The 27,643-nt window shown below is 45.1% G+C and overlaps 1 protein-coding gene across 6 annotated transcripts; it reads left to right on the top strand.

The window, feature by feature from the left end:
• The first annotated feature begins 1,516 nt into the window (after nucleotides 1-1,516).
• On the top strand, nucleotides 1,517-18,560 carry SPACA6 (sperm acrosome associated 6). Of its 6 annotated transcripts, XM_081199800.1 has the most exons (9): nucleotides 1,517-2,054; nucleotides 2,901-2,978; nucleotides 7,166-7,234; nucleotides 8,875-8,898; nucleotides 9,011-9,088; nucleotides 9,995-10,098; nucleotides 13,477-13,633; nucleotides 16,137-16,383; nucleotides 18,367-18,560. In XM_081199800.1, the coding sequence occupies exons 1-9, from the start codon at nucleotides 1,610-1,612 to the stop codon at nucleotides 18,401-18,403; spliced, it is 1,239 nt and encodes a 412-aa protein (XP_081055926.1). In that variant the 5' UTR covers nucleotides 1,517-1,609; the 3' UTR covers nucleotides 18,404-18,560. The 6 variants fall into 6 exon arrangements, with proteins under 6 accessions (XP_081055926.1, XP_081055925.1, XP_081055927.1 ...); XM_081199801.1 differs by lacking the exon at nucleotides 8,875-8,898 and having other exon boundaries at nucleotides 1,525-2,054; XM_081199803.1 differs by lacking the exon at nucleotides 2,901-2,978 and having other exon boundaries at nucleotides 1,526-2,050; nucleotides 10,000-10,098.
• Nucleotides 18,561-27,643: the final 9,083 nt, after the last annotated feature.

The following is a 27,643-nucleotide window of genomic DNA, read 5'->3' as shown; positions in this document are numbered from 1 at the left end:
TGAGAGGAAAAAAATAATAATAGTAATAATTTATTATTTATACCCCACCCATCTGGCTGGGTTTCCTCAGCCACTCTGGGCAGCTTGCAACAGAATATTAAAAACACGATAAATTTACAAATACATACTTAATCACACATATAAATGTAGAATCACAAAACAGAGAAACCAGTAGGAGAACACTTCAATCTCCCAGGACATTCTATACAAGATCTCAAAGTAGCTGTTTTACTACAAAGGAATTTCAGAAATAGACTGGAAAGAGAGGCTGCTGAATTGCAACTCATTACCAAACTTAAAACCATGGAGAGACCTGGTCTGAACAGAGACATTGGATTCTTATCTCATTATACATGACTAAGCCATTTCTCACCTTCTCACCCCTTGCCTTTTCCTGTAAGACCTATTACAGTCGTTAAGAATCGTCAACAGGCTCATCTCAGCTATCTGCCAATCTCCCATTCCCACCACCCTTCTGAGTAATACCCCTCCCCACCTTCTCACTATATAGAAGGATCTGACAACTTCTGTTTCAGTGTATCTGAAGAAGTGTGCATGCACACGAAAGCTCATACCAAGAACTAACTTAGTTGGTCTTTAAGGTGCTACTGGAAGGAATTTTTTTATTTTGACTATGGCAGACCAACACGGCTACCTATCTGTAACTGTATATAAATGTAGAGTTGCTTTTAAATTCAGGCTGATTTTTTAAACAACAACAAGCATACAGAGAAGCCGTTGGTTTGGGTCCACCTTCAGAGCAAAAGAAAACAAGTTTGCTCTATCTTCCATGTGACAGCCCTTTAAATATTTCTTCTTTAAAAATCTTCTTTTCCAGGCTAAACATAGCCAACTCCAGGCTAAACATACCCAACTCCCACAACCTCATAACCCTTGATTCCTTCCAAACCCTTGATCATCTCTGTCACCCTCTGCACACATCTCAGCTTGTCGATATCCATCTTAAATTGTGGCGCCCAGAACTGAACATGGTTGGATGGCCATCTGCCTTGTATGATTTAGTTGAGATTCCTGCACTGCAGGGGTTTGGACCAGAAGGCCCTTGGGACCCCTTCCAACTCTACAATGCTAGGATTCTGTGAAAAGGAAGTCTAGTCAGGCGGTGAAAAGAAGCAAAAAGCCAGTGGAGCAGTTTTAAAGAGGAATGTATTCTATGGCCTGAATGCAGAGAAAGGCAACTATTTCAAACACGAGTCGTTGTGGGTAAAATTGCGTAAGATGGACGAATGGTCTGATTCAGCATAAGGAACCCTCTGAGGTGCCTACATTTGTTTTTGTTTTTATTTCAAAGTAGTTTATTTAATTTATATTATCTCTTCTCATTTATGAATCACTTCCCATGAAACACCCTGAAGCAATTTAACAGCGATATCGTCAACAAGAAAAAACATATGCATAAAACAATTTCAGATCCAATACATGAATGGACAGGGATTTTTAAAAAGGTCTTTAGCAGGTGATGGAAGCTTTAGCTGAGGGGTTGGACTAGATGACCCTTGGGGTCCCTTCCAATTCTACAATTTATGATTCCAAAGGGTAGATGCCACCACACTAAAAGCCTACTGCCTACATTATACGTGCTGGTGAGATGGTATCAGCAGCAAGCCTTCTCTTACAGAGCACAGTGGTTGGTTGGGTACATATGAATGGGCGATGCAATATTTTAGGTGCAAAGACCTTTGACCCTCCGTGGTCCCCTCTTGGAGCTACCCTTCTGCATGGGAGCCATGGAATCACAACCAGCTCTGTGGACCTCCCTTATGACATCACTGGAGAGTTCTTTTCTTGGGTGTGGTTCTTCTCCAGCAGCTTCCTATCCCCACTCAGAAGGCTGGGCATAATGCTTACCATACATTTCCTGCTCCTCTGGCTAGCCTTTTCTGCACAGGCCACAGCTTGCCTCCTCTGCTTCACCACCCAACGAAAACGTACCCGCGTCTGCCAGCACTTCTTTGGCCACCGGGTTTCCCAGCATGGGAACTGCCAACCGATTATGGAAAGGGCCTTTGCGCGTTTCGCCAAAACCCAGGTGGGTGAGTGCCGTCCAATTGAGCACTGGACCAAAATGGAGGCGGTCGCACATACCACCTGCCCCCAATGTGCAATGTTCAGTGTGCATGCTTATGGGTGCTTATAGGATTCCCCGATCACAGTTGTTTGACTTGAGTTTTCAGGGGTTCAGTTATTTTCGCTGAAGGTCCGCAACCAGAAATATGTTAAGCGGATCTTAACAGACAGGGCCATAGCTTGTCAGTTATCCCAGTGCTTCCAGCCAGTGTCAGCGATACTGAGCTAAATGGGACGATGGTCTGGCTCGATATAAGGTAGCTGCCTAAGTTCCTTGGATAGCTATCTGAAAGCATAGGCAAATGTGACCAACTTGGCCAGGCAACTGGGCTATTGTAGATGATGCCAGGCAAAGGAATATGTGGAGGAAATGCCGCAACTGTGGTGCCGCCACAGAGAAGGCCCTTTCTCTGGTGGCCACCGGCTTCTCCTCCAAAGGTGGGCTGACCTGGAGAAAAGCTTTCAGGTGAAGATCTGAATAGATTGGCAGGTTCATAAGGGAACAGGTAGCCCTGGAGATATTTTTTTGCTTGGTTCTCCAGCTTGTGTTTGGCTCCCTGACATAGCAGATGCCATTCGCCACCCTCACACTGTGCTTCTGAGCTCTGCCCCTACCCAGAATCATAGAATTTGTAGACTAGGAAGGGACCACAAGGGTCATCTAGTCCAACCCCTTGCAATGCAGAAATATTTTGCCCAGCGTAGGTCTCGAACCCATGACCCTGAGATTAAGATTCTCATGCTCTTCCAACGGAGCTACAATGGAAAAGGGACCAGGCCCTTCAACAGCTTACTATCGTCTTCTTTCCAAGATGCATCCGAAATCGAGAAGCTGAAGGACATATTTGGCAGAATGATCTTTTTCCTGGAGGAGAAAAGCATGGCGAAGGGTGGGTATGGACTCTCCCATCTTCTGCACAGAATTCTGCATATTTAATTGGAATTATCACCCACGCTTTCCCAAGGTCTCACAGTTGCTAGTAGGAATGTTCTATTTTTTTATTTATTTTTAAAAAATATTTTTTATTTAATTTTTTTTTAAAATAATATAAACCTACAACAGAAAAACAATTCAAGATCCAAATATCGAGATTACTCTGAATCTCCTGACTTCCCCCCATCCCTTCCATGGGTCCTAGTGATAATATTTATAACTACATACCACTACCGTCCAAGTTCTATCCTTCCAAATTATCCATACTTTCCGTTAATTTACCAGTGTGGTTAAAATCCTGCTAATTTTTTAACCTGCTTACAGTGGTTTTGTCAATAAATTGTAAACTTCCTATTCCTTTTTTAAAGCTCTTGCCCTCTTGATTTCTGAGCTTCCCAGTTAATTTTGCCATTTCCGCATAGTCCATCAACTTGGTTTGCCATTCTTCTCTGGTTGGGGTTGTTTCTTCCTTCCATCTCTGGGCTAGTGGCATCCGTGCGGCTGTTGTCGCATGCGTGAACAGTCTTCTCTGGTCCTTTGGTAGCTTGGTACTTGTAATTCCCAATAAGAAGGCTTCTGTTTTTTTGTTAAAAAGCTAGTGGGAATGTTCTAGAAGAGTAAAGGTAGAGATAAAGGACCCCTGGACGGTTAAGTCCAGTCAAAGGTGACTATGGGGTTGCGGCGCTCATCTCACTTTCCGGCCGGGGGAGCCAGCGTTTGTCCACAGACATCTTTCTGAGTTATGTGGCCAGCATGACTAAGCCACTTCTGGTGCAACAGAACACTGTGACGGAAACCAGAGCGCACAGAAACACCGTTTACCTTCCCACCACAGCAGTACCTATTTATCTACTTGCACTGGCATGCTTTTGAACTGCTAGGTTGGCAGGAGCTGGGACAGAACAATGGGAGCTCACTCCGTCACAGGGATTTGAACCGCTGACCTTCTGATCGGCAAGCCCAAGAGACTCAGTGGTTTAGACCACAGCACCACCCGCGTCCATGGGTCCTTTACCTTTTTTCTCCACTAGAAGAGTAGCCATGCCACGGCGCCCACAGCACGTCATAGAACATAGAATTCAACCATGCCCTAAAGGTCATATCCGCACCATAGCTCCCCCCAAACAAGTCTCCTGAGAACTGCACTTCATCCTCTCACAACGCTGCCATTCTCAGCATCCTATTGTTCCCAGGATTGGGGTAGAGGCTATTGTGTGGATGATGGCAGAAGCCTCCTTGAATTAGAGCCTATTTTCTCTTCGTGTGACCAGTGAATTAGCTTTAGTGCAGGACTGGATAACCTGTAGGCCTTTCTTTGGACTACAGGTCCCATTATTCCTGACCGTTGGCCACACCGTCTAGGCCTGATGGGATTTATAGTCCGACGGCATCCCCATCTCTGCACAGAATCCAGCATTCGCCCATCTGATGGATCTTGGGCTGCCACTCCCATCAGCCCCAGCCCATCTGGGCAGTGCCGTTTGGGCTTGATGGTACGAAACAAAGGCGAGGAACCCTTTTTCAGTGTGAGGACTGAATTCTGTTCTGCGCAACCATCTGAGACCTAGTGATATGCAGGGCCTGAAGCAAAAGCAGGCAGAACAACTAATACAATGTTTACCTTTCTTCAGCATGAACACATCCTCTCTATCTTCCATCCAGGCAAGCAAAATGTACTATCAAAGTCAAATGACACATTACAGCCAGGCAAAGTCACATAGGGGAGACTTCTGAGGGTCAAATGCACCTAGAGGTCTGCATTTGGCCCCTGATCCAGAGGTTTGCCACCACTGGTCTAAAACATCTGGGCAGCACTAAGTTGGGGGAAGGCTGATCAAGTACATAAACTGTTCTGCCACGATAAATTTCCTGTAGTGTTAAGTCTAAACTTTACATGTCAATACAGAACTCTCTCTTTTTAAAAAAATTGTGTGTGCCCTCTGCTCCCATGGACTTGGGAGCATGTCCTACTGATTTCAATGGGGGCATACTCTCAGGTAAGGCAGCACAATATCGGACCCATAATTGCTTTCAAGGGTTCATGTCTCTTAAAGGTTTTGCAATATAAAAAGCAAATTGGGGTTATAAATGGTTCCACGAGGGCACTGTGAGGGAGAGGGTAAGGCAGAAAATAAGCTAGGGCTGTCACTTTGTAGAATCAGTGCTTTTTTCGGGGGGGGGGGTGCATGCCCCTAAACATTTTGTGAATCTAAGTTTGGCCTCATTGAGGGGCAGTATTTCAACATGAGTAGGAAAATGAGAGTACCCCTAAACATTTTTTAGGAGAAAAAAAAGCACGGTGTAGAATAATTCTCAGCTGCTTAATCTTTAAATTGATTTCAGGCTACATAAATATGCATATCAGAAAAGAACAGTGGTTCTAAAGAGGGGGGAAATCTTCTGGTTTGTGCTTCATTGGGTGCCCATTTCCATAGCTCCAAAAACGATAACATAAATCTGCCTTAAAATGTGGACATAATTCATGTGTACAGATAAACGTTTGGGAAGAAATTCTGAAAAGGTTACCCGTGTGCCTGCTCAGTCTGCAGCCTGGGAAGCTGGCTGTTGTTAGGCAACTTCAAGGTCCCTGCTCTCCTTTCCCAGAATTCTTTATCTGTAAAATCACATAGCTAAACTGTAGAATTCACTATCCCACGGGAGTCAGCGACAGCCACAAACTCAAAATACATTTAAGACATAAATATAAATGCATTGCACCATTATACCAAAAAACAGAACAAAGCAGACCCCATATCAGCCACAGGAAGGTTTGTTGTGGTGCACTAGTAACAAAACAACACCATCTTAGTCTATCAAAAGCTAGCTGGGGGCGGGGAGGGGAGATAAGCCCTTCCTTAGTGCCCAAAATATGTCAGCGGTGGCAATGCTGCAACCCTAAGAAAAGAAAAGAAAGTCCATTTTTTTAAAAAGCCACCTGTCCCATGTATGGAGAACAAGAAATTATTCTGAATATTTAAGGTAGGAAAGGTGATTAGACGTTGAAATCATAAAATCAGAAAGATTTCCCTGATGTTTAGTCGGAATCTCCTTTCTGGTAAATTGAAGCCCTTGGTTGGAGTCCTACCTTCCAGAGCAGGAGGAAACAGGCTTGTTCCCTCTTATATGGGACAGCCCTTGAGATGTTTGATGGTGGCTATCATATGTCCTCTCAGTCTCCTCTTTTCCAGGCTGAACATTCAAGGTGGGGCTTAGCTTAGGAAAGATGCTTCCATGTACAGTAAGACTGGCCAGTTTCTTGGCTCTAAGGGACAGGGAGAGTAGAATGGATCCTGCATTGGCCAAAGAGTGCTGCCCAACCTTCTCCAGTCCGGAGTTCTCCATAGGTTTTGGATTACGGCTCCCATTACCCGTGCTGCCTGGGGCTGATGGGAGTTATAGTTGTTCTGAACCTCAGGCCCCAAAGTGCAAACTCAGGTTGTCTGCTAAACTTCTGATACACTGTTGTGAATCGCAGACCCAAAGTTGGGTTTGTGGGGGTGGTTGGGTACAGGGATGTCAGAAACATCAGCGCAATCAGTTCCAGTGCTTTATTAAAGAAGGTGCAGACTTACAGCAAATCAGCCTGCCAGGTATCCCAGCCTTTATAGACTGCAAGACGGACACTGCAGCAAGGCGATGGCTTGTCCCATGCAAACAATCATACATTCTTTATACACAAGGCATCATAGGTCACTTGGGCCGGCTGTTCCCATAAGGGCATAGGTGGCAAACAACCCAAATCTTGCAGATAGTTCCCTTTCTGGGCTCCTAGCCCAGCATCCCAAACCCACAGATAAGGATAGCATCAAAGCAAGCCAATTAGCCTATATCAAAGCAAGTGAATAGAACCATGTACAGTATGAGCTCACGATTACGACAACTACCGTATTTTTTGCACCATAACACTCACTTTTTTCCTCCTAAAAAGTAAGGGGAAATGTCTGTGCGTGTTATGGAGGGAATGCCTACGGGTGGCATGCCTACGGATTTTCCTCCTCTAAAAACTACGTGCGTGTTATGGTCAGGTGCGTGTTATAGAGTGAAAAATACGGTACCCATTAATTGTGGGGTTATTTTGACTGCCAAGATGGCCTTTTGCATCCAAAGGAATAACTTGACGCCCTTCTCCATCTGCCCTCATAGTGCCTTATCCCCTGGCAGTTGAAGAAGCTGAGAAGCAGGTTGAAAAAGAGATGGCACAGCTCAAAGCAGGTAATGTAGAGATATAACTAGACGTGGGGCAAAGGTGCTGCCTTAAAGCTGCCTGTTCCCTCTTTTGAGCCCACAAACATTGTTCCCTCCACCACACAGCCTCCTTTTCTATCTCCAACTTGAAGATAGCTTTGCATCCGCGACTAACTGAGCGTAGGTTTTGTCTGGCTGGGTGCATTATCATGTTCCTGGAAAATGCAAGTAGATCTCCTCTTGTAAGTCCCACAATATTTTGCTGGTGTCTCAGCCTTTATTGTGGCTATTAGATGTGATAGCTAAATCAGGCTTGTAAACAAGCCCATAGAAGTTAGTAGCCTGTGGAAATATTTACCAGAGGATGGCCTGACAGCTCCACCAGCCTGTTGCGTTTCCATGCTAGGCATGGAGAAAGCTGCTGGAGTTCCTTTGCTATTACTTGGACAATCTTAATAGGGGTTTCAATGAATTCATGGAGATTGAAGGCTATCAGTGACTCCAGCTATGTTCTCCATCCACTGTTGGAGACAATATATGAATACCATTTGGTGGAAATCACAAATGCAGAGAGCACTGTTGCACTCAGATCCTGCTGCTGAGCTTCCCATAGGCATCTGGCTGGCCAGAATAGGATGCTGGACTAGGTGGGCCATTGGCCTGATCCAGCAGTTTCCTTCTGGCAACCCACTTGGTTTTACACTGGACAAGAGGAAAAACAGAACGCTCTATTGCTTTTCCTCCTCCGTCACCTCCTCACTCACTTGCATGGAATTCATTCTTGCTTACCACTACCAGGCTAGTGCTTAATTACAAGGCTGAATAGACCCAGAAGTTTCTGAGACTGTGTACAATGGAATAACGATTGCTCTGGGGCAAACAACAGGAGAGGTTTTCATGTCCAGCGCACGGGCTTCACAGAAGTATCTGGTTGATTGCTGGGGTTGAAGTGGGGATGTGATTTGGGCTGGCCCTGCCCTGCGGCAGAGTTGAAGCAGCCAGAAGAGGTTTAGCCAGATAGATAAAGACAGGAAGTGGTGCCTGAGTGATATAATAAGACTTTTTAATGGGTTGACCCTTGAGGGGAGGGCATTCGGACTCCTCTTCATGTGGTAAATGTTTGAATAGAATCAAAGGCTAGATGGACCTTTGTTCTGACCCAGCAGGGTTGATAGGTTCTTCTACAAGAAGGCTGGCTTACCCACGGCCCTCCAGAAGTTGTTGGTCTCCAACTCCAACCAGCCCCAGCCAGCATGGAGGATGGGAATTTGTAGCCCAGCTATGTTTGGATGCCTACAGATTCTCCACCCATACGTTCATCCAATACAAAAGCTCAAGGCGGCTTGCAAAATTGCAGTAAAAAATAAATTAAAAAATGGGTAATAGATGAGAGCTGGCGTGGTGTGCTGAACCAGGACCTGGAAGATCAGGGAGATCAAGTCCCCTACTCAGTCATGAAGTCCACGGGGCAACCACAGATCAGTCACTGTCTCAGGTTCAACCTACCTCACAGGGTTGTTGTGAGAATAAAATGGGGGTGGGGAGAGAAGCATGGACGACACCTCAGTTGAACTCCTTGGATGACAGGTCGGATAATAATAACAACAATAATTTTAAATGTAATAAACAAACAAACAAATAATACAATTTCCTCTCCTCCTGTACAGCTCCAGCCTGCATCCCACCGTGTGGTGAGTGCCAAAACCTACCGCTTTCCTAGCCTATCCTCGTTGCTCCTCCGTTCCAGCTTCCCTCCCTGGCTTCTGCATCTATTCCCATCACACTCTTTCATCTTCCTCCCAGGGTTCCAGAAAGAGGCTCGCCAATACCGATGCTCGTCTTGCACCATGGTGGACTGCTCGCTGCCCATCGATTGCCCGAGTACATCCCTCTTGGTTCTTCCTTGATTTTCGGGGTCAGGGATATTTGCTGGCCCAGGTGGTGGAAAGATTCTGTGCCAACCATACCAAGAAGGAACTTGCACTGAGAGCTATGGAAACCACAGAGATGTGGGAGGGGAGAATTGTAGAATTGTAGAGTTGGAAGGATAAGGAAAGGCCATAGCTTCGTGGTAAGACACATGCTTTGCATACCAAAAAATCGTGGGTTCAATCCCTGGCATTTAATGCCTGGTATCTGAAGAAGTGTGCATGCACACGGAAGCTCATACCAATAACAAACTTAGTTGGTCTCTAAGGTGCTACTGGAAGGAATTTTTTATTTTGTTTTGGCATTTACAGATCGGGAGGGGGAGGGGGCTCCTGTCTGAAACCCCTAAAGAGCCACTGACTAAAGCTTTGATGCAGTTTCAGGGGGGCTTCCTATGTTCCACATTGCCCTGGTGAATGATGCGCATCAAATTGGGCTCACAGCTTAATAGGAGACTTGGTGGTTCTATCCCTTTGCCCTTGGGGATCCCTTCCAACTTGGTGGTTCTATGATGATTCCATACCTGTGTAAAGTACATTTGAAGTACTGTATGTTCTTTCACTCAGAAGAATTCTGGGCACTGTAGTTTGTGACCGCTGGGAACTGTAACTCCATGAGGAGCAAACTATCTATTATTGATGTCTTAAACTGGTATACTGACCTTCGTCTGTAGATCTCAGGGCAGTTGACAACATGTTTTGAATGTACTTTAAAGGGATAGCGCATACAAGGCCACAATGTCTCTGAGCACCATCTAGGATGATAAACGATTTCCCCAATCTGACTTACTCTGCTAAAAATATATATTAATTTGATTCTCCTCCCCGCTCCCCAATTCCTCCTCTCCCAACCTCCCAGTTCAGGATGTGCATAAATCTGAAGGGGACGTGACACTTCTCAGCTGCGGAGTTAAGTTTGAGATTCCTCAAGACGCAACATTCCGATGGAAATTTGCCAAGGAAGTAAGTGGCTCTTGGGTGGTTGAAACAGAGCCCTCCTCGCTAAACCCCCTGCTTGTGAGGTAGCATAAGATTAAATGTTCCTCACGGTGTCCCTTGTTCAAAGGTGCTTTGAGCAAGGTTTTTGATGAAGCCATGCTTAGGGCTTTCCGTAATTCCAAGTGTGTCTCCACCAATTTGTGGTGTAGTCCTGCAAATTGTCATTCAACAGAAATAACACAAAATCCAATGCATGTCTAACGGTTTGGAGCCCTCACTGCAAGGAGGACTGTGTTCCTGAGGAGGGGTGAGAATGCTTTTGTGTATGTGCAAGTAGCCCAATAATATATATACTCACACAGCAGAATAGCACTCAGTCTGCAAAGAGGATCATCCCCTGGCAGCTGAAACTGACTGGTCTCAAGACAGTCTTGAAAGTGACTCTGAAACCGACCAAGAAGTCTGGTATCATTTCATAGAACCCGTGCCAGATTTACGTATAAGCTAAACAAGCTATAGCTTAGGGCCCCCAAAAAAATTTAAAGGAAAAAACCTGGATGTACATTTCCAAAATATAAGACCAAAAACAAATAAAATAAAACCTACATACAGCAACAGTGTTTGTGTTGTGTAAGCTCCTATTTGTTATGTGCAAATGGCTTTAGATACCTATTAGGTCCATAAATTACCATATAGCATATATTCAACAGAAAAAACAGAGACAATTTGTTGTTGACAAAGGACAGCTGGACATATAAAGGGCCTCATTACCTTCAGTAGCTTAGGGCATGGGTAGGCAAACTAAGGCCTGAGGGCTGTATCTGGCCCAATCTTGCGGACGGTCCAGGAATCAGTGTGTTTTTACATGAGTAGAATGTGTCCTTTTATTTAAAATGCATCTCATTCATCCCCCCCCAAAAAAATATAGTCTGGCCCCCCACATGGTCTGAGGGACAGTGGACTGGCCCCCTGCTGAAAAAGTTTGCAGACCCCTGGCTTAGGGGGTCCTAAACCCGGCCCTGCATAGAACCACCATTTATTTCTAGACACAATGCATCTGTGATCCCTAGATGCAAGCAGCAACAATAAGCCATCGCTATCAAGGTCAAGGGGGCCCTGTTTACTTGCAAAGACACCTGGATTCCTGCTTGTTGGGAACAGGAACATTGGTGTACTTTTTCTGTGGCCTTGCAAGCCTGCACAGATAGTCCTTGGACATTCTGTAATCTGCACAAACGATCGCAAGCTCTCAAAATGCAGTTTAAAGGCTACGGCAAGGATTAGAAACCTTTTTTCCCCCAGCTGGAGGTCCACGTTGACTTCTGAGCAGGCTTCTGGAGCTACTGGTCAGTGGGGACAAAGGCAGATGTGGACAGAGCAAGAAAGGCAAATTTTGTGCTTGTGCAGGAGGCTCGTTCCTACAAACACCCTTCCCTTTCTTTAATCCAGGAAAGCAAAAGGCATTATCAGAGTTGAAGGACACATTCCAGCTAAGCAAAAAATGCTCAGGGAGGATGCGATGCAGGAATAGCAGATGTGGCCTGGGGAGAAGGAGGGTGGAGAGAGGAGAGTTTTGGAAGCCAAACAGAGAATCTCAGGAGGTGGTATTTGACCCGCAGACCCCTACCCCCCCCCCCGGACTTGAGGTTCCCTGCTCTAAAGCAAGGGGCAATGTTTGTGTGCCTGAAGGTATAACTGCACACTTGAAAAGACACACACACACCAGGTTTTTCTCCTTGAGAAAATAATCTATACAGGTCCCCCTATATTCCATCACCCAGGGAGAAAGACAGATTCGCTTAAAATTGGGGGGGGGGAGTGTTTGATGTTGAACAGAGAAATGGCTGGAAAGGAAAAGGTTCAGCACCCCCACACTAGACAATCTGCAGCCACCTACAGCTAGTTTGCCTGGCAAAATAAATTCCTCAGGAGAGCTGGGTGTAGGTGCAAAATCGTGCAACTACACACTATGGGTTACATTCGACTAACTTTTACCCATGACACCTGGGTGACACCTGGCTTGAGAGCAGTACATGTGAAAAGGATCTAGGAGTCTTGGTTGACCACAAACTTGACATGAGCCAACAGTGTGACGCGGCAGCTAAAAAAGCCAATGCAATTTTGGGCTGCATCAATAGGAGTATAGCATCTAGATCAAGGGAAGTAATAGTGCCACTGTATTCTGCTCTGGTCAGACCTCACCTGGAGTACTGTGTCCAGTTCTGGGCACCACAGTTCAAGAAGGACACTGACAAACTGGAACGTGTCCAGAGGAGGGCAACCAAAATGGTCAAAGGCCTGGAAACGATGCCTTATGAGGAACGGCTAAGGGAGCTGGGCATGTTTAGCCTGGAGAAGAGGAGGTTAAGGGGTGATATGATAGCCATGTTCAAATATATAAAAGGATGTCACATAGAGGAGGGAGAAAGGTTGTTTTCTGCTGCTCCAGAGAAGCGGACACGGAGCAATGGATCCAAACTACAAGAAAGAAGATTCCACCTAAACATTAGGAAGAACTTCCTGACAGTAAGAGCTGTTCGACAGTGGAATTTGCTGCCAAGGAGTGTGGTGGAGTCTCCTACTTTGGAGGTCTTTAAGCAGAGGCTTGACAACCATATGTCAGGAGTGCTCTGATGGTGTTTCCTGCTTGGCAGGGGGTTGGACTCAATGGCCCTTGTGGTCTCTTCCAACTCTATGATTCTATGATTCTATGAAAGTTGGACCCATGTGAATGAACGGGTTTCATTTGGTCATGGCCATTATTCACAACGGGTCCTCTTGGAATAAAAGTTAGCTGAATGCAGTTCCTCCTGTGTGCAGTTCCTCCTTGACAAGAAGGTTCTCCACACCTTGGGTGCAAAAAAAAAGTGTTCAGAGGATCCACCAGGATTCGCCTCCATCCAGGTAAGAATCTGAGGAAACACCTGAGGGAGAAGAGTCGCAGCATGGCTGCTTTACGTCATTAAAAACAGTCATAAGCATGACTGCATGAGAGGCACACCATATTCAGAGTCATTTTTGTCCTGTCCCTTTATTGTTGTTACCATCGATTTATCATGAATCCTCTAAACCGCTGTCTGAAAGCAATTTACATAAGCAAGATACATAAAAAGCAGCTACAAATGTGAAAACAACAAATATATTTAAAATGAGTCCAAAATCCTAACAAGGAGAGACCCATTCAACCATCTGGGAAAGGCTGTCAGAAGAAAAATGTCCTCGATTGTTTTAGAAGGTGTACTGATAGTGACACCTGTCATATCTCAGCAGAAATGTTATTCCACAGCACAGGGGCAGCCACAGTAAAGGCCCTGCTCCGAGTTACTGCTTAGGACTTGTAACACTACATTTCCCTTCCTTCCTTCTCTCACCCCTCTTCTCTTTCCACTTCTCCACCTGCAGGTCAGAACCAACAAAGTTTTCCTCTTCCAAGACCTGAACTTTGGGTTCAATCCTTCCCTCCTTATCCGCCCCACCCTGGGATCCCACCATGGCACTTTCGCCTGCCAGATCGCCGGGGAGGACGGGGTGCTGGTCAGGAAGTTCTTCTACCTCAACGGTGAGGAGTTGGGGCTAGTGGCACAAACAGGCTCCTCAGAAAAGTCCAGTTGTTTTTGGCTGGTGAGGCCTAGACTAGCTTGGGTTACGTCAAAACCACACCATAAATTTTAAGCCCGCTTATAGCACTTTAACCAGCCATGGATTCCACCAAGGAATCTTGGGAACTGTAGCTTGCCCTTTGCCAAGCTACAATTCCCAGTACCACACTTCCCAAGTTCCCCCCAAATATGAGACATCCCATTTTCTCATGTGAGATCTCGGCAGTCGTTTTGGGTGCCGTGCTCTCACCCCCCCCAAAAAAACCCCCATTTTGGGGGGTGAGAGCAAGGTACAGGTCACATGACTCACCCAGGAGTCCCAGTTTAGGGTGTGTGTTTTTTTAAAAAATGGACGTTTTGGAGTAGTCTTCATAATCTACAGTTTCTTCTTGGGAAGCAATGGCTGTGAAAGTAGCATAAGAGTAGTTCAAGGCTCACCTTTTTGCTCTGGCTGATGACACTTGAGAGCTATACAGTGGTACCTCAGGTTACATACGCTTCAGGTTACAGACTCTGCTAACCCAGAAATAGTACCTCAGGTTAAGAACTTTGCTTCAGGATGAGAACAGAAACTGTGCGGCAGTGGCACAGCAGCAGCAGGAGGCCCCATTAGCTAAAGTGGTGCTTCAGGTTAAGAACAGTTTCAGGTTAAGAATGGACCTCCGGAACGAATTAAGTACATAACCAGAAGTAGCACTGTATATACTTGGGGGACCCACCTTATTTCTGCGACTGCAAGTTGCTTAAAATTGTTTTAAATATTGTGCTTTAACCTGCCCTGGGACCTCAAGGTGAAGGGCAAATTAACAAACAAGCAATGCATGGAGTGGACGTGACCTTTTCTTATACAGTAGTACCTCTGGTTACGAACTTAATTTGTTCTGGAGGTCCGTTCTCAGCCTGAAACCATTCTTAACCTGAGACACCACTTTAGCTAATGGGGCCTCCCGCTGCCACCACACAATTTCTGTTCTCATCCTGAGGTAAAGTTCTTAACCCGAGGTACTACTTCAGAGTTAGCGGAGTCTGTAACCCGAGGTGTTTGTAACCCGAGGTACCACTGTACCTGGGCCAGGAGGCAAATGTGGGGCCCAGTCAAATGATGTCGCAGCAATAATATACAAAGGTAAAGCTTTCCCCATCACTGTGTGCTTGGGATTTTTGATTATTTCCTGCGCATGTGTAACCCGCCCTTCCTCCAAAGGTTTCAGGATGCGGTCATCCTGCCCTTTATCTGAAATGGATAAGGCTGAAAGGCAGTGAGTGCTCCAAGGTCATCTGGCAAGAGTTTCATGCCTGAGTGGGGTTTTTTTGAGCCTGACGCTCTCCCCTTTCCTTTTTGTGTAGGTGGGTGTTTTCAACCAGAATTGCTCCATCAAAAAGCATTTGCTCATCAAAAAAGCCTATTATTTGGCTCTCCCCATTCTTGATCGTGTGCCCTGAGCACTGCTAGGGGCAGAAAGCCAGACTTTCTTTTAAAAAATAAAATAATAATGACTTTTTAAAAAATGGTTGCATTTTTGCCTGTTGCTCAGCTGTTAAATAGACAGGAGTTTCTCTCCCTAAAAAACTGGCAACCACGGACTAAATAGCAACACGTTGAATTTGCCACGTCAAATTGGTACAAAAAGCCTTTAACAGAACTGACCTTTTGACAACTGCCATCTAAAGTTCATCCTACCCTTGCAAGAAACTGATCCTTCAGTATGGCAGTGTCCTTTGGTACTCCCTGCTCATTTATATTAGGCAGGTGTTATTGCAGTCTTCTTTCCAGTGACTGCTAAAAACGTTTGTGCTTAAGCAAGCCTACCCAGACATATCAATCTGGCATGTGTGTGTTTTTATACTGTTTATTTATTTATTTATTTTTAACTCCTGGTTTTCTTTTTATAGCAACATAGAATTCTAGGAAAGGGGCCCAAGGGTCATCTAGTCCAACCCCCTGCAATACAGGAATCTTCAATGACAGAACCATTTAGCCATTTAAGGACAACCTTTTCCCTAATTCATTATTTTATTGGTAACTTAATGTGTGTTTTGTGCTTTGCGTAAACCGCTTAGAGGCTTTGACAACTAAGCAGTAAATCCAGTGCATTGTTAACCCGTGGAACTCCCTGCCACAGGAGTCAGGGATGGCCACCGACTTGGATGGCTTTAAAAGAGGGTTGGACAAAGTCGTGGAGGGAGAAGCCCATCAATGGTTACCAGCCGCGATGTCCGCATTCTGCCTTCATCGTCTGAGGCAATAATGCTTCTGAATGCTAGCTGTTGTGAATCACAAGTAGGGTGAGACCTGTTGCACTCAGGTCCTATAGGCATCTAGTTGTCCACTGTAAGGGCAGGAGGCTGAACCACTCGCCTGACCCAGCAAAGTTCCTCATATGTTCTCAAATAAGATATAGCAAGGTTGGTCTTTCAATGATGGTTTGGCTAAGTGGCTTGGATTTTCCATCTCCTCTGCAGTGACGGAGAAGAGACTTCATCTAGAGAAGGAGTTGCAGGAGATGTTCAAAGCCATCTTGAACCCCCCGCCGATGGTAGAGGTTGCAGGCGAAACATGGGGAGAGGAGGTCCAGACCAACCTAACCGACTCAGAGCTGCCATCCTTGGAAGAGATTCTCTCTGGGCCAGACTTCCTCCACAAGAAGGTCGTTGTCTTCCTCATCGTGGGGATAGCCATGCTCTCAACGCTGGCCACTATGATAGCAATGTGAGTTTCCTTGCAGTTCTTCCTGCACAGAGGGCTGGGATTCCAAAATAAAGCGACTTGCTTTATTTTATCTCACATTCTGTTCACCTCATTTTACATATAAAGACAAAAAGTACTGAGGCACCAGTTTCCTTGCCTGGAAAAACCTCAGCTCAGGGGTAGAAGATGTGTTTTGCACATAGAGTTGTCCAAGCTTCAGTCTTTGGAGAGCAACTTCTATAAAAGTAGACAATACTGAAAACAAGATGGACAAGGAATGTAAGAAGATTGCTGGTACGGTCAGCTCAGTAACCTCTCACAGTGGCTTGTCAATTGATTAAAACTAGTATCTGTTTAATAACCTGCCTTTTAAACCAACTAACTGATTAAATCTAAGGGTGTCACCTGACTAAATAAATCCAGGGTTGCAAAACTACACCCATTTACCAGGGAGTTAGCCCCACAGAGTAAACCTGCATAGGAAGGCCATTGATCAACGAACTGATTAAATCTGCTCAAATCTGCATATGAGAAACACCCATTTTCAAGGGGGAGAAAAGATCATTCCTGATTTTTTCCAGATAAGGTTGGCATACCCAAAGAAGATGCGTTTGCCTCCCTCTTCAAGTGGAAGAATGGTGCTCACCATCTCAAGTGTGTTGTAAATAAGTTATATTAAACAGTGCTTTTTTTATCCCTGAGGGTACGCAGGGGTACACATACCCCTAAACATTTTGTTTAAGTTTGGCCTCATTGAGGGGCAGTATTTCAATATGAGTAGGAAAATGAGAGTACCCCTAAACATTTTTTTTAGGAAAAAAAGCACTGATATTAAAAATTATGATCGAAAAATAAGCAAATTAATTCTTAAGACCACATATTTAGTGCCAGGTATATTTAGGGGAAAAAAGATAGTTCCAGCTGGCTAATAAACAAAACAGTTGCAACTCTAATTAAATATATTTTATTTTATTGCATATTACTGCGATAAACAACTCAATAGTAGCCAATTTGTTCAGCATCAGCCACACTTGCCTTGCCATTCAATAAAAAGAATTTTGCTCCCCTGATTTTCAGGTCAGTGGAGTCAAAGTTCTGAAGCAAATAAATAAATAAATGTTTTTCGGACGGATCCACCCATTCATAGTTTTCACCTACCGTATTTTTCGCTCTATAAGACGCACCAGACCACAAGATGCACCTAGTTTTTGGAGGAGGAAAACAAGAAAAAAATATTCTGAATCTCAAAAGCCAGAACAGCAAGAGGGACCATCCGCTGCGCAGTGAAAGCAGCAATCCCTCTTGCTGTTCTGGCTTCTGGGATAGCTGCGCAGCCTACATTCGCTCCATAAGATGCACACACATTTCCCCTTACTCTTTAGGAGGAAAAAAAGTGAGTCTTATAGAGCAAAAAATACGGTATTTGAAACTTTACATGCTTAAAACAATTTAAGAACGGGCTTAGGGATGAACAGAGGTAAAGACTCAACCATTCATCCGTCCCTGGTCACATTATATTTGAAACCTTGCATTTTAGAGCAGCTTTTTTTCCACCCAACAGATTTTTATTTTTAGAAGCCTTTTGTATTCCTACATTTTTGCATTTGGAAGCCTCAGGTTACTTTTCTCATCTCTCAAAAAGAGCTGGGTTTTTAAAAAGAGTTTGATCTGTTAAACCCTGGAAGTTTAACTACCCCAATTTCCATTGTTAGAGGGGAAAGTTGTCCTTTCAAAATATTTTTCCCATCTTCGGGAGCTCCCAAAAACACATTAAAAAGTGCTCTGTTATGCATGTAGCTCTGCTGGTTAAATTTGGCCGGCTAAACATCCTACACATTTTTTTGTTTTGAGATTTAAAGGTCCTTTTGAAATCAATAGCACTTTCTCCCACATAAGAATGCAGCCTTGATTAATCTTATCTCTTAAGCAGCTGCTAAGAGATGTTAGTTTTAAGTATTTGGAACAGCCATTGAACTAAGCATCAACTCTCTGTTTGCTCCTTAGGACAATTTATCGCTGGGCTACAGACATCAAACTGTGAATTGAGAGGAACTTCACAGAACATTCCTCCCTTCCCCTCTACCAACCCCTTCTTTTTCTGTGCCTTGGTAAGGACTGTACAACGATGACATCACCATTACGACACAATTAAAAGAATAATAATAATCCAGGTCGCACATTGGAACTTCTAAGGACAAGTTATGAGTTTTGCAATTTGTACTCAGGATAATCTCTCTCCCATTTAATGATGGGGTGGGTGGACTGGTGACTAGCCAGCGTGCATCTGTCTGTCTGTCTGTTGTTGTTGTTTGTTTGAGCCTGTCTGAGCCTGTCACAACAAAAGGAAAAAGCACATTGGGTCCTCTCTGGGCTGTTTTAGACGTTTCTCCCTTCTCCCGCACTCATCCCCATTAAGAGGTCCCCCCCTCCAAATTTCTGCAGAGCATAGGGTTGTGCCAAGCCTACTGATATCTCCTTCCTGCTAAGTGAGCAAGGCACTCAAATCTGAAAATGGAGAGATTAGAAGACACAAAATCTACAAGGACAGAGCTGTATTGCAGTATAGCTCAGTGAGAGGGCATCTGCTTTGCATGTGGAAGGTCCCAAGTTCAAGTCCTGACAAGGCTTGAAACCTTGGAGAGCTACTGCCGCGCAGTGCGGACAATACCAAGCTAAATGGACCCACTTTCTGACTGGACCTGCCTGCTGCAGCAAAACCAAAAGAAGTTTTCTGAATGGAAATTAAGCCAAGGATTATGAGCGGGTCCTGCAACAAAATGTTGCCGTGTGGCCTGTTCCCTGTTCAGGTTTCCGACACCCAGGTTCCACCCCATCCCTGCAAAAGTCCGTCTGTATTCCACATCACGGGAGACAGTCAAGTAACAAACTAATAGTGCAAAGTAGGAATTTATTAACACAGGAATTAATACATTCCTCTAAGACAGGGTTCACCAAACTTGGGTCTCCAGCTGTTTTTGGACTACAGCTTCCATCATCCCTAGCTAGCAGGACCAGTGGTCAGGGATGATGGGAACTGTAGTCCCTAAACAGTTGGAGAGACCCAGGTTTGGACAAGTCCACTCTAGGGAGGGAAACCTGTGCATCTCCAGATGTTGTTGGAATCTAACTCCCATCAATTTCAGCCCGAATGGTAGGGATGATGGGAGTTGTAGTCTGGCAATGAATGGACACAGGTTAACCCCCACTGAACTGGTCACCTTGCCTCAAGAAGGATATTTGGGGAAGTTCAGAAAAGGGCAGACAAAATGATTGAGGGGATGGAATGGCTTCCCCAAGGTTGCAGCATTTGGGACTTTTTAGTTTACAGAAAAAGCAAGTAGGAGATGACATGATATATAAGTTTATGCTAGGCATGGAGGAAACTGAGAAAGAGAAGTTTTTCTTCCTCTCTCATACATAACACTGGAACTCGGGGACATCCAAGGAAGCTTTGCAACAGATAAAAGAAAGAGTTCTTCTTCACGCAGTTAAACTTTGGAACTCACTGCCACAGGAGTCAGTGATGGCCACCAACTTGGGGATTTTAAAAGAGGACTGGGCAAATTCTTGGTGGGCAAGGCTATCCATGGTTACTAGCTGCAACGGCTATGCTGTGCTTCCACAGCTGGAGACAGCAAAGTGTTGAATATCATTTTATGGAAACCACAGGAAGGGAGGGAGCGCTTGGGTCTTGTTTGCAGGTTTCCTAAAGGCACCTGGTTGGCTGCTATGAGAACAGGATGCTGGACTAGAGGGGCTACTGGCCTGATCCTGCAGGCTCCTCTTACGTTCTCATGACTAGAGCAGGGCTGATGAATCTGTGGCCCTCCAGAAGTTGCTGAGCTCCATCTCTCATCAGTCCCGGCCAGTATCACCAAGAGGCAGGGATGATGGGAACTGTAGTCCAGCAACATCTTTAGCATGGCATGATCCCCATCCCTGCTGCGCAAAAGGCAGAAAAGATCATGTTTCCCTGGCGGCTTGGGGCAGTTATTATAGGAAGGAAATTGAATTCACTCTAAACTATTCAGAACTATCACCCTACCCTGTTTCTTGGGTGCCTCTAAAAACAGGCAGTTAGAGATGTTTTGGAAGGGTGTGGAATTTTCAAGTGACAAGAAACATTTCTTCTTCCAGCAAAGCTCTTTCATTTAAAGGAAAAAAGGTTTCTTTCTCTTGGTTAATATGGGCTGCTGAAATTGGCAGTATTCAAATCATCAGTGACATTGCACTTGGGTGATTTTAGATTCTGAATTGAATAAGGTTGAAGTGTGGGCGCCCTGGGGCCACAATGAACAACTCTGCACTGAATAGAGCTCCAAAAGCTGATGGATCTTCACCTCCACAGATCGAGTGGAGATAATCTGGCAGATCTGCCTGAGCTAATCAAAGACACTTGATTAGATTACTGCTTGTTGGGTGTCGCCTTTTCTTCCTGACCCATTTGCCCCCAAGGGTAATAGGCCCACCCTAGACTCCATCCATCACTCTTCAATGGGTCTTGGGGGGGGGGGGCTCCACACATTTCCAAAACAGGCAAAGTTCTTCTGGTGGTACCTTAAAAAACCCCAAAACCTAACATATATTACAAGTACGTAACACATGAAGCCTGGTGTGGTTTCTCTTAATTGTGGAAGTTAACATAAAGCATGTGTTTGGGTAGGGGTCCAATTGAAAAGAAGAACATGATAACTTCTTAAGTGTTTCTCAGAGCTTTATGTGCACATGCATGGTGTTAATATAGCGCCCAAACTGTTTTGGCCAGGTATGGAATCCTTTTGACACTCCTTAAATGAGATGGGAGACTGCAGAGTGTGTCTTGGACTAGGCAACTCTTGTAACAACCTATATAATAACAAAAAGCAAGAGTTGCATTGATTGGTGGATACATCACTTTGTTAACTGCAAGAAATTGTTGTGCTCTTATATCTAATTTTCTTCTCAGAAAAACTGAAAACAAATAAAGATTCTTAAAATTTTAAAAAACAAATAAATGAGGCATAGGTTTTCATGCACTATAGATTCATGAAGCATTATTCCGAATTATAGGTATTTTTATACATGGGTTGGTAGGGGTGGTAAAAAGCGAGAACTTTAACGTGCCACAGGAGGCTTTGTAGCCCTTTGTTGCAAAAAGACTAACGCAGAAACTGACACAGAAACTTAAGGTGCTACTGGAAGGAATTTTTTTATTTTGACAGAAACTGAAACATAAAGGTAACGCAGGACTGTGAGGAACACATATTTGCAAACACAGGTGTTAGGTAAGGGACAAAGGAGGAGTCCAAGGGTACCTCGATAAACTAAGGCTGCAGTCCTAATTCCCATTTACCTGGGTGTAAGCCCTGTTGAATTCAGTAGGGTTTACTTCTGAGTAGAGACAGGATTGTGCTGTAATGCATTCATTTTCCGCATAAACCATTTGCTATTTTCTTCTTCTGCATAGGCTGCGTACACACTCCTGTTTACTTGGCATCCAATATGTTCCCACTCCTGGTTTGGGAAGCAGAGTACACATGGTGTTAGCCACAAACCCATATCCATCCTGTCAAAACATTCCATCTTGATCTATCTCCCCTCCAAATTGAGAAATTAATAATAATAATTTTATTGTTTACACCCTCCCCATCTGGCTGGGTTTCCCCAGCCACTCTGGGCAGCTGCCAACAGAATTAAAAGCACAATAAAACATCAGACATTAAAAACTTCCCTAAACAGGGCTGCCTTCAGATGCCTTCTAAAAGTCAGAGAGTTGTTTATTTCCTTGACATCTGATGGGAGGGCGTTCCATAGGGCAGGTGCCACTACCGAGAAGGCCCTCTGCCTGGTTCCATGTAACCTCACTTCTCGCAGTGAGGGAGTCGCCAGAAGGCCCTCGGAGCTGGACCTCAGCGTCCAGGCTGAACGATGGGGGTGGAAATGTTCCTTCAGATATACTGGGCTGAGGACGTTTTCAGCCATGGGCCGGTCCACCGTCCCTCAGACCATGTAGAGGGCCGGACTATATATTTTTTTTTGGGGGGGGAGAGAGCTAATTCCTATGCCCCACAAAAAACCCAGAGATGCATTTTAAATCAAAGCACACATTCTATTCATGTAAAAACACCAGGCAGGCCCCACAAATAACCCAGAGATGCATTTTAAATAAAAGGACACATTCTACTCATGTAAAAACAAGCTAATTCCTGGACCGTCTACAGGCCGAATTGAGAAGGCGATTGGGTCGCATCCGGGCCCCGGTCTTTAGGTTGCCTACCCCTGGTTTAGGGTTTATAACACCTTCCAGTTCCCTATTCCACACGTCTCCACGACACCTTCCCAAGTTGGTCTAGATGGGCCACTGGCCTAATCCTGCACCTTCTTTTTCATTTCATTCTTAAGTCAGCCTGTCTCAGCAGGCTCAACCCGGACACACTATTTGATTTCACCTGCTGTTAAATCTGTTCAATGTTTCTCTAAGTTTATTATTTTAAAATCATTTTTAGAGGCTTCCCCATGTTTTGAAATACGCTTCCCTTCTTTTCAGCTGTATTATTTTATCGCAGATATGTTTGCGGCCCTGGGATCCTCTGGGAGGGAAGAGCAACGTGTAAATAAATGTAATAAATGAAACAAGGTAACCAAACAAAATGTACCTGTTCCTACTAATGCTCATTTCCAAGTACAGCAATGTTTGTTCCAGAAGCCTTGACATTCACACCTCGATCCTTATCTATAATACAGTGGTATCTCAGTTTAAGAACAGTATGGTTTAAGAACGATTTGGTTTACCAACTCCGCAAAACTGAAAATAGTGTCTTGGTTTGAGAACATTACCTCAGTCTAAGAATGGAAACCAAACGGTGGAAGACCGAATTAGGGAAAGTGCACCTTGATTTAAGAACGGTTTTGGTTTAAGAACGGACCTCTGGAATGGATTAAGTTTTTAAGACAAGGTACCACTGTACTAGTAGTCCTGAGACAGCTGGATACCAATCAATCATTATCTAAAATAATAAAATTATTTTTATAAATACATCGGTTAAGGTTTGGTTAACTACAGTAACATATATTTTTTAATGTATACTGTACAATTTTTTCTCCTCCCGGTTCTGTTTTATTTTTCTACATGGGTGCTATTCTTTTCCTTCTTCTTTGCATCTTACCTTACTCTGTGCACTTGCGATTGTGTACTTTTTATATTTTAATAAAGAATATTATATAATAATAAATTTATTATTTCGGTCACAGACCAGTTCCAGCTCACATACAATATAAGGGAAGTCATAAAACATGATAGGGATACATTTGAATGTGCAATTGGGTATAAAAAGGAAATATTATATACATACAGTGCTTTTTTCTTAAAAAATATTGAGGGGTACTCTCATTTTGACTCGAGAAAATCATCATTTTATAGTTCAGATTGGGGAAAATAAATACAGTAAATGGCCGAAAGTACAAAGATTCACAAAATGTTAAGGGGTAAGCATACCCCTGTGTCCGCCCAGAAAAAAGCACTGTATACATATAAACTGCGTGGGGGTGTTATTACTTTGCTTTTTACTATGTCACGCATTTTTGTGTTTTTATTTTGCAAACCGCCCTGTGATCGACCTCAGATAAGGGCGGTGTAGAAATTAAATTAATCAGATTAGAAAGAACCCCTTTCATCTCCCCACCCGCCTTTTCCTCCTATTGTCACGTTGATCCCTTTGTCCAGAGATCCATACAGCGCCTAGCAAATTGAAGCACCCCCCGCAGCACTGCCGGCCACGCCTCCTGTGACGTGTCCCTCCCCTCCCTAAGCTTCCTACCCCTCGCCCTGCACGCTGGAAGGTCCCACGTGGACAGGATCTCCATTTATGGTCGCTGACGCGGCAGTCGCGCAGGGAACCCCCGCCTCTTTCCCCCCGCGCTTTGGTCCCGCCTCTCATAAGTCAGAGGATCCAGGAAGAGGCGCGCACAAGCCCAAGGGAGCGAAACAAGGGAGCCGCGTGGTTGGCCAGAGCGGAGAGGACCAGAGATCGAGCGAGAGAGCGCACGCTGCCTTGTCGGGTAAGGCTGATGCGGGGGCGAAGCGGGGCGCGATCTGATGCGGGGTTCTTTACTCCGGGTACCTCTTTTCCCCCCTAGAGAGCTGGAGTTTTTTCCTTCCTTCTCCTTCCAGGAGAGTGTTTGGCGGTTGCGATGGGAAAACTATTCCTGGGATTCTGGGTTTCTTCAAGGGATTGATGCGCTAGACCCTCTTTCTTCCTAAAACGTTTCCTATAGAGTTTCCTCTTTCTACCGAATTAAGGGGCCCGATCCGGTTGGTTTTCTGTTTAGCGAGTGTGTGGCTTTCCCCCCGGATTTCTCCTTTCCCCCCGCTTCCCCACTCCCCGATCGTCTTACTTTTCTCTCCCTGATATTCTCTCCCCGCTCCCCAACCAAAATTTCTGCCTGTCCGACTTTCCCGACCGGACCCAAACATTCCTGGCGTCGCACCAACGACACCCCCTCCCCACCCCGACAAGAATTATTGCTTAGCTGTCCGGTTTTCTTTTTAAATTACTTTTATCTCCTGCGAACGCACTCGATCCCCGTCCTTGCCGAAACCTTTCTCCTGGATTTGACCCACCCGCTGTAATATCTCCGTTCCTAGAAATAGGGCTCGGATCCGGGGTTGGGGGAGAGGTCGTGTAGGATTTTTGATTTCGATTCTCCCCCCCCCTCTTCTCCAGTCCCCAACCCGCTTTAAATTCCCCGTCGCTGGTATTTTCTATTGGTGGCATTGCTACCTGTGCCTGTGCCGCTCACCCCCCCCCCCGCCCGCACAGTTTCATCCTCCAGATCTGACTCAACCCTGCTTCATCTTATCGTCCCCGCCGGAGCCATCCTGGCACTGCACCGGCGACCACGTCCACTCCATGCGCATTCCCACCCCTAATTCCCGGGCGGCCTCATAACATTTAGCACACCTCAAATCTACCTGAACTTTGCGTCCGTCTGTCTGTCTCACTCTCTCGCTCTATTGCCTTGTCTGGTTCCCAAATCCTTCTTTCCTCTTCCCCTCCGAGTCTATTCCTTCCCCCGCTCCCCTTTCACATGGCTCGTGGCGCCTTAAAGGTTAATACACGACCCTTCCCGTGCCCATCGGAAGGACGCGCAGAGTTCAGGGGGTCTCCATCCTCCCAGGGGCGTGCGCAAAAGATTTGCAGCCTTGGGGTGCGAAAGGCCTTGGGGTGCTCCAAAGACTCCCGTGTGTTTAGACTACCGACTCCTTCGGCAGTGACCTTTCCTCCTGCCCCCATCTCGACACCCCATTTTCTCCCCCTTTCCCGACCTCGGTACCCACTTCCCCCAGGTTACCCGATTGCCAACCCACTCTCTGCGTATTTCCTCCTCTGACGCTCGTTATCGCCTTCCTGCTGATGAAACTGCCCTGTAGTTTGTTTTGCAACTTTCATTTAGACCGGTGCCTGGGGTGAGAAGGGAGACCGGCCTTTGCCTCTCCCCTCCCGCGCTCCGCTGGGAACTTTATTGTTAAACAAATTGTTAAACGCATTCCTATGCTCCCTCCTGCGTGATTTGGCCGGTGAGTTGTGTGGGGGTCTCTTGGGTTGTTTGTTTTGATGTTGCGCAGGAATCTCAGGTGGGGAGAGCGGTTTTGCACCTGGGTCCTGCTTGGTAGCTTCTCTGGGCATCTTCAGAGCTCTTCTTGCATTTTCAGTTGCCGATTCCTTGTTTTGCATCCTCTGTTGTGCTAATAGAGGAGGTTTCTCTGTTGTTCAGGAAAGTTTGGGGAGGTGTACTGCCCCGTGGAAACGGTATTCCCCTTGAAAGACGCATTCTCAGAGAATAGGTCCACGAAATTGTGTCTTTCAATGGAGCTCCATTTTTAGGGAGAACATGCCCCCCAAAAATATATATATATATAAATGCTAAGCAGATTTTAAGATGTTTTTAGGACAGAACCCAAAGGGTGTAATGGGACTGCAAATCCATTTGTACATTTGCTAAGGAATTGGGGGTTGCCTTTAGCTACCTGCCGAGTCTGGATTTTCCATTATGCGGTGTGGATTTGTCCCTGCCGGCAATGCAATCAATCTGGCTTGTTTATATACCTTCTTAAAAAGTTATATTTTGGGGGCATGATTTTTGGGATTCTCTCCCTGATGAATGTGTTTGAGGCAGGTAGTAGCTGGGATTTTTGGTGACTTGCACAAGACTGGATCAAAGAGTTAGTTGCAGAGCTGAGATCTAAATATTAGGCTTTTTAAGGGTTAGTGTGTGCAGTACATTGTTTGGTCCGTGTGAGCTGTTCTGGCCATTCCTGGCTGCACACTCACTTTGCATGTGTGTGTATCTGGGATGTCAGGTGGAGAGATGCTATATTGAGGCTCATTCATGGATGTTCTGGCAAGTGGACAAATCAAGTGCAGTATAAATAGATTTGCATGCAGGGAGGTTTTTAAGTATAGGGAAGTTTTTAATGGTTTATATTTTGCTTTGGTTGTATATGTGTTGTAAGCCGCCCAGAGTGGCTGGGGAAACCCAGCCAGATGGATGGGGTATAAAAAATATTATTATTATTATTGTTATTGTTATTATTATTATCTTCAAGTGCCTTAATCCTCACAGGGATGAGGAAACTGCAGCCCTCCAGATGTGGTTGACTCCAATTCCCATCAGCCCTAGGCAGCATGACCAATGGTCAGGGGATGATGGAAGTTGTAGTCTAGCAACAGTCTGAGTGCTCCCAGTTTCCCCATCCTTTCCCTAATACAAGTCCCATTTTCTTGAGGAGGGAAAGAATCTCAAAATTCCTAGTGGGTTACTCCAGTTTCAGATGTTGCGATGTGTTGCATTTTGGTGTCTCTGCTGGATAGCATTTTTTTTTTCATCCCCCTTAAGCCAATGGTCTTGCTACCTTTGGACCCAAATATGCATTCAGGCACCATTCTGCATGTACTTTGCATGGCAACAGTCCTGCTATTGCAACCCCCCTGGTAGCAAGCTGTGACCCAGTAGTAGTAGCTCTTTCCTGCCTACAAGCTAAAGCTAAATGGTGCATTTGGGGAAGTGGTTGCCTAGAAGGGCTGGCAGTGAACATCTCTTGGGGTGCATTTGTTCCTTCCAGGCAGCATGAATTCCTGAATATCTGTTAAAGCCCTACCCCCTCCCTAAAAAGATAACCAAACAGAAAAGGTGCCCCTTAGCATTAAAAGCCTGCTAAGTCGCATTTGTGAAGGGCCATTGTTGAAGAGCTTAGATAAGGTGTCTGAAGGCTTTCTCTTTTTTTCTCTGTTGTGTGTCTCAC

The sequence above is a fragment of the Podarcis bocagei genome (assembly GCF_964188305.1).
Source record: "Podarcis bocagei genome assembly, chromosome: 7".
In the NCBI taxonomy this organism is placed as follows: domain Eukaryota; kingdom Metazoa; phylum Chordata; class Lepidosauria; order Squamata; family Lacertidae; genus Podarcis; species Podarcis bocagei.
This window is presented reverse-complemented; position numbering and strand designations above follow the sequence as displayed.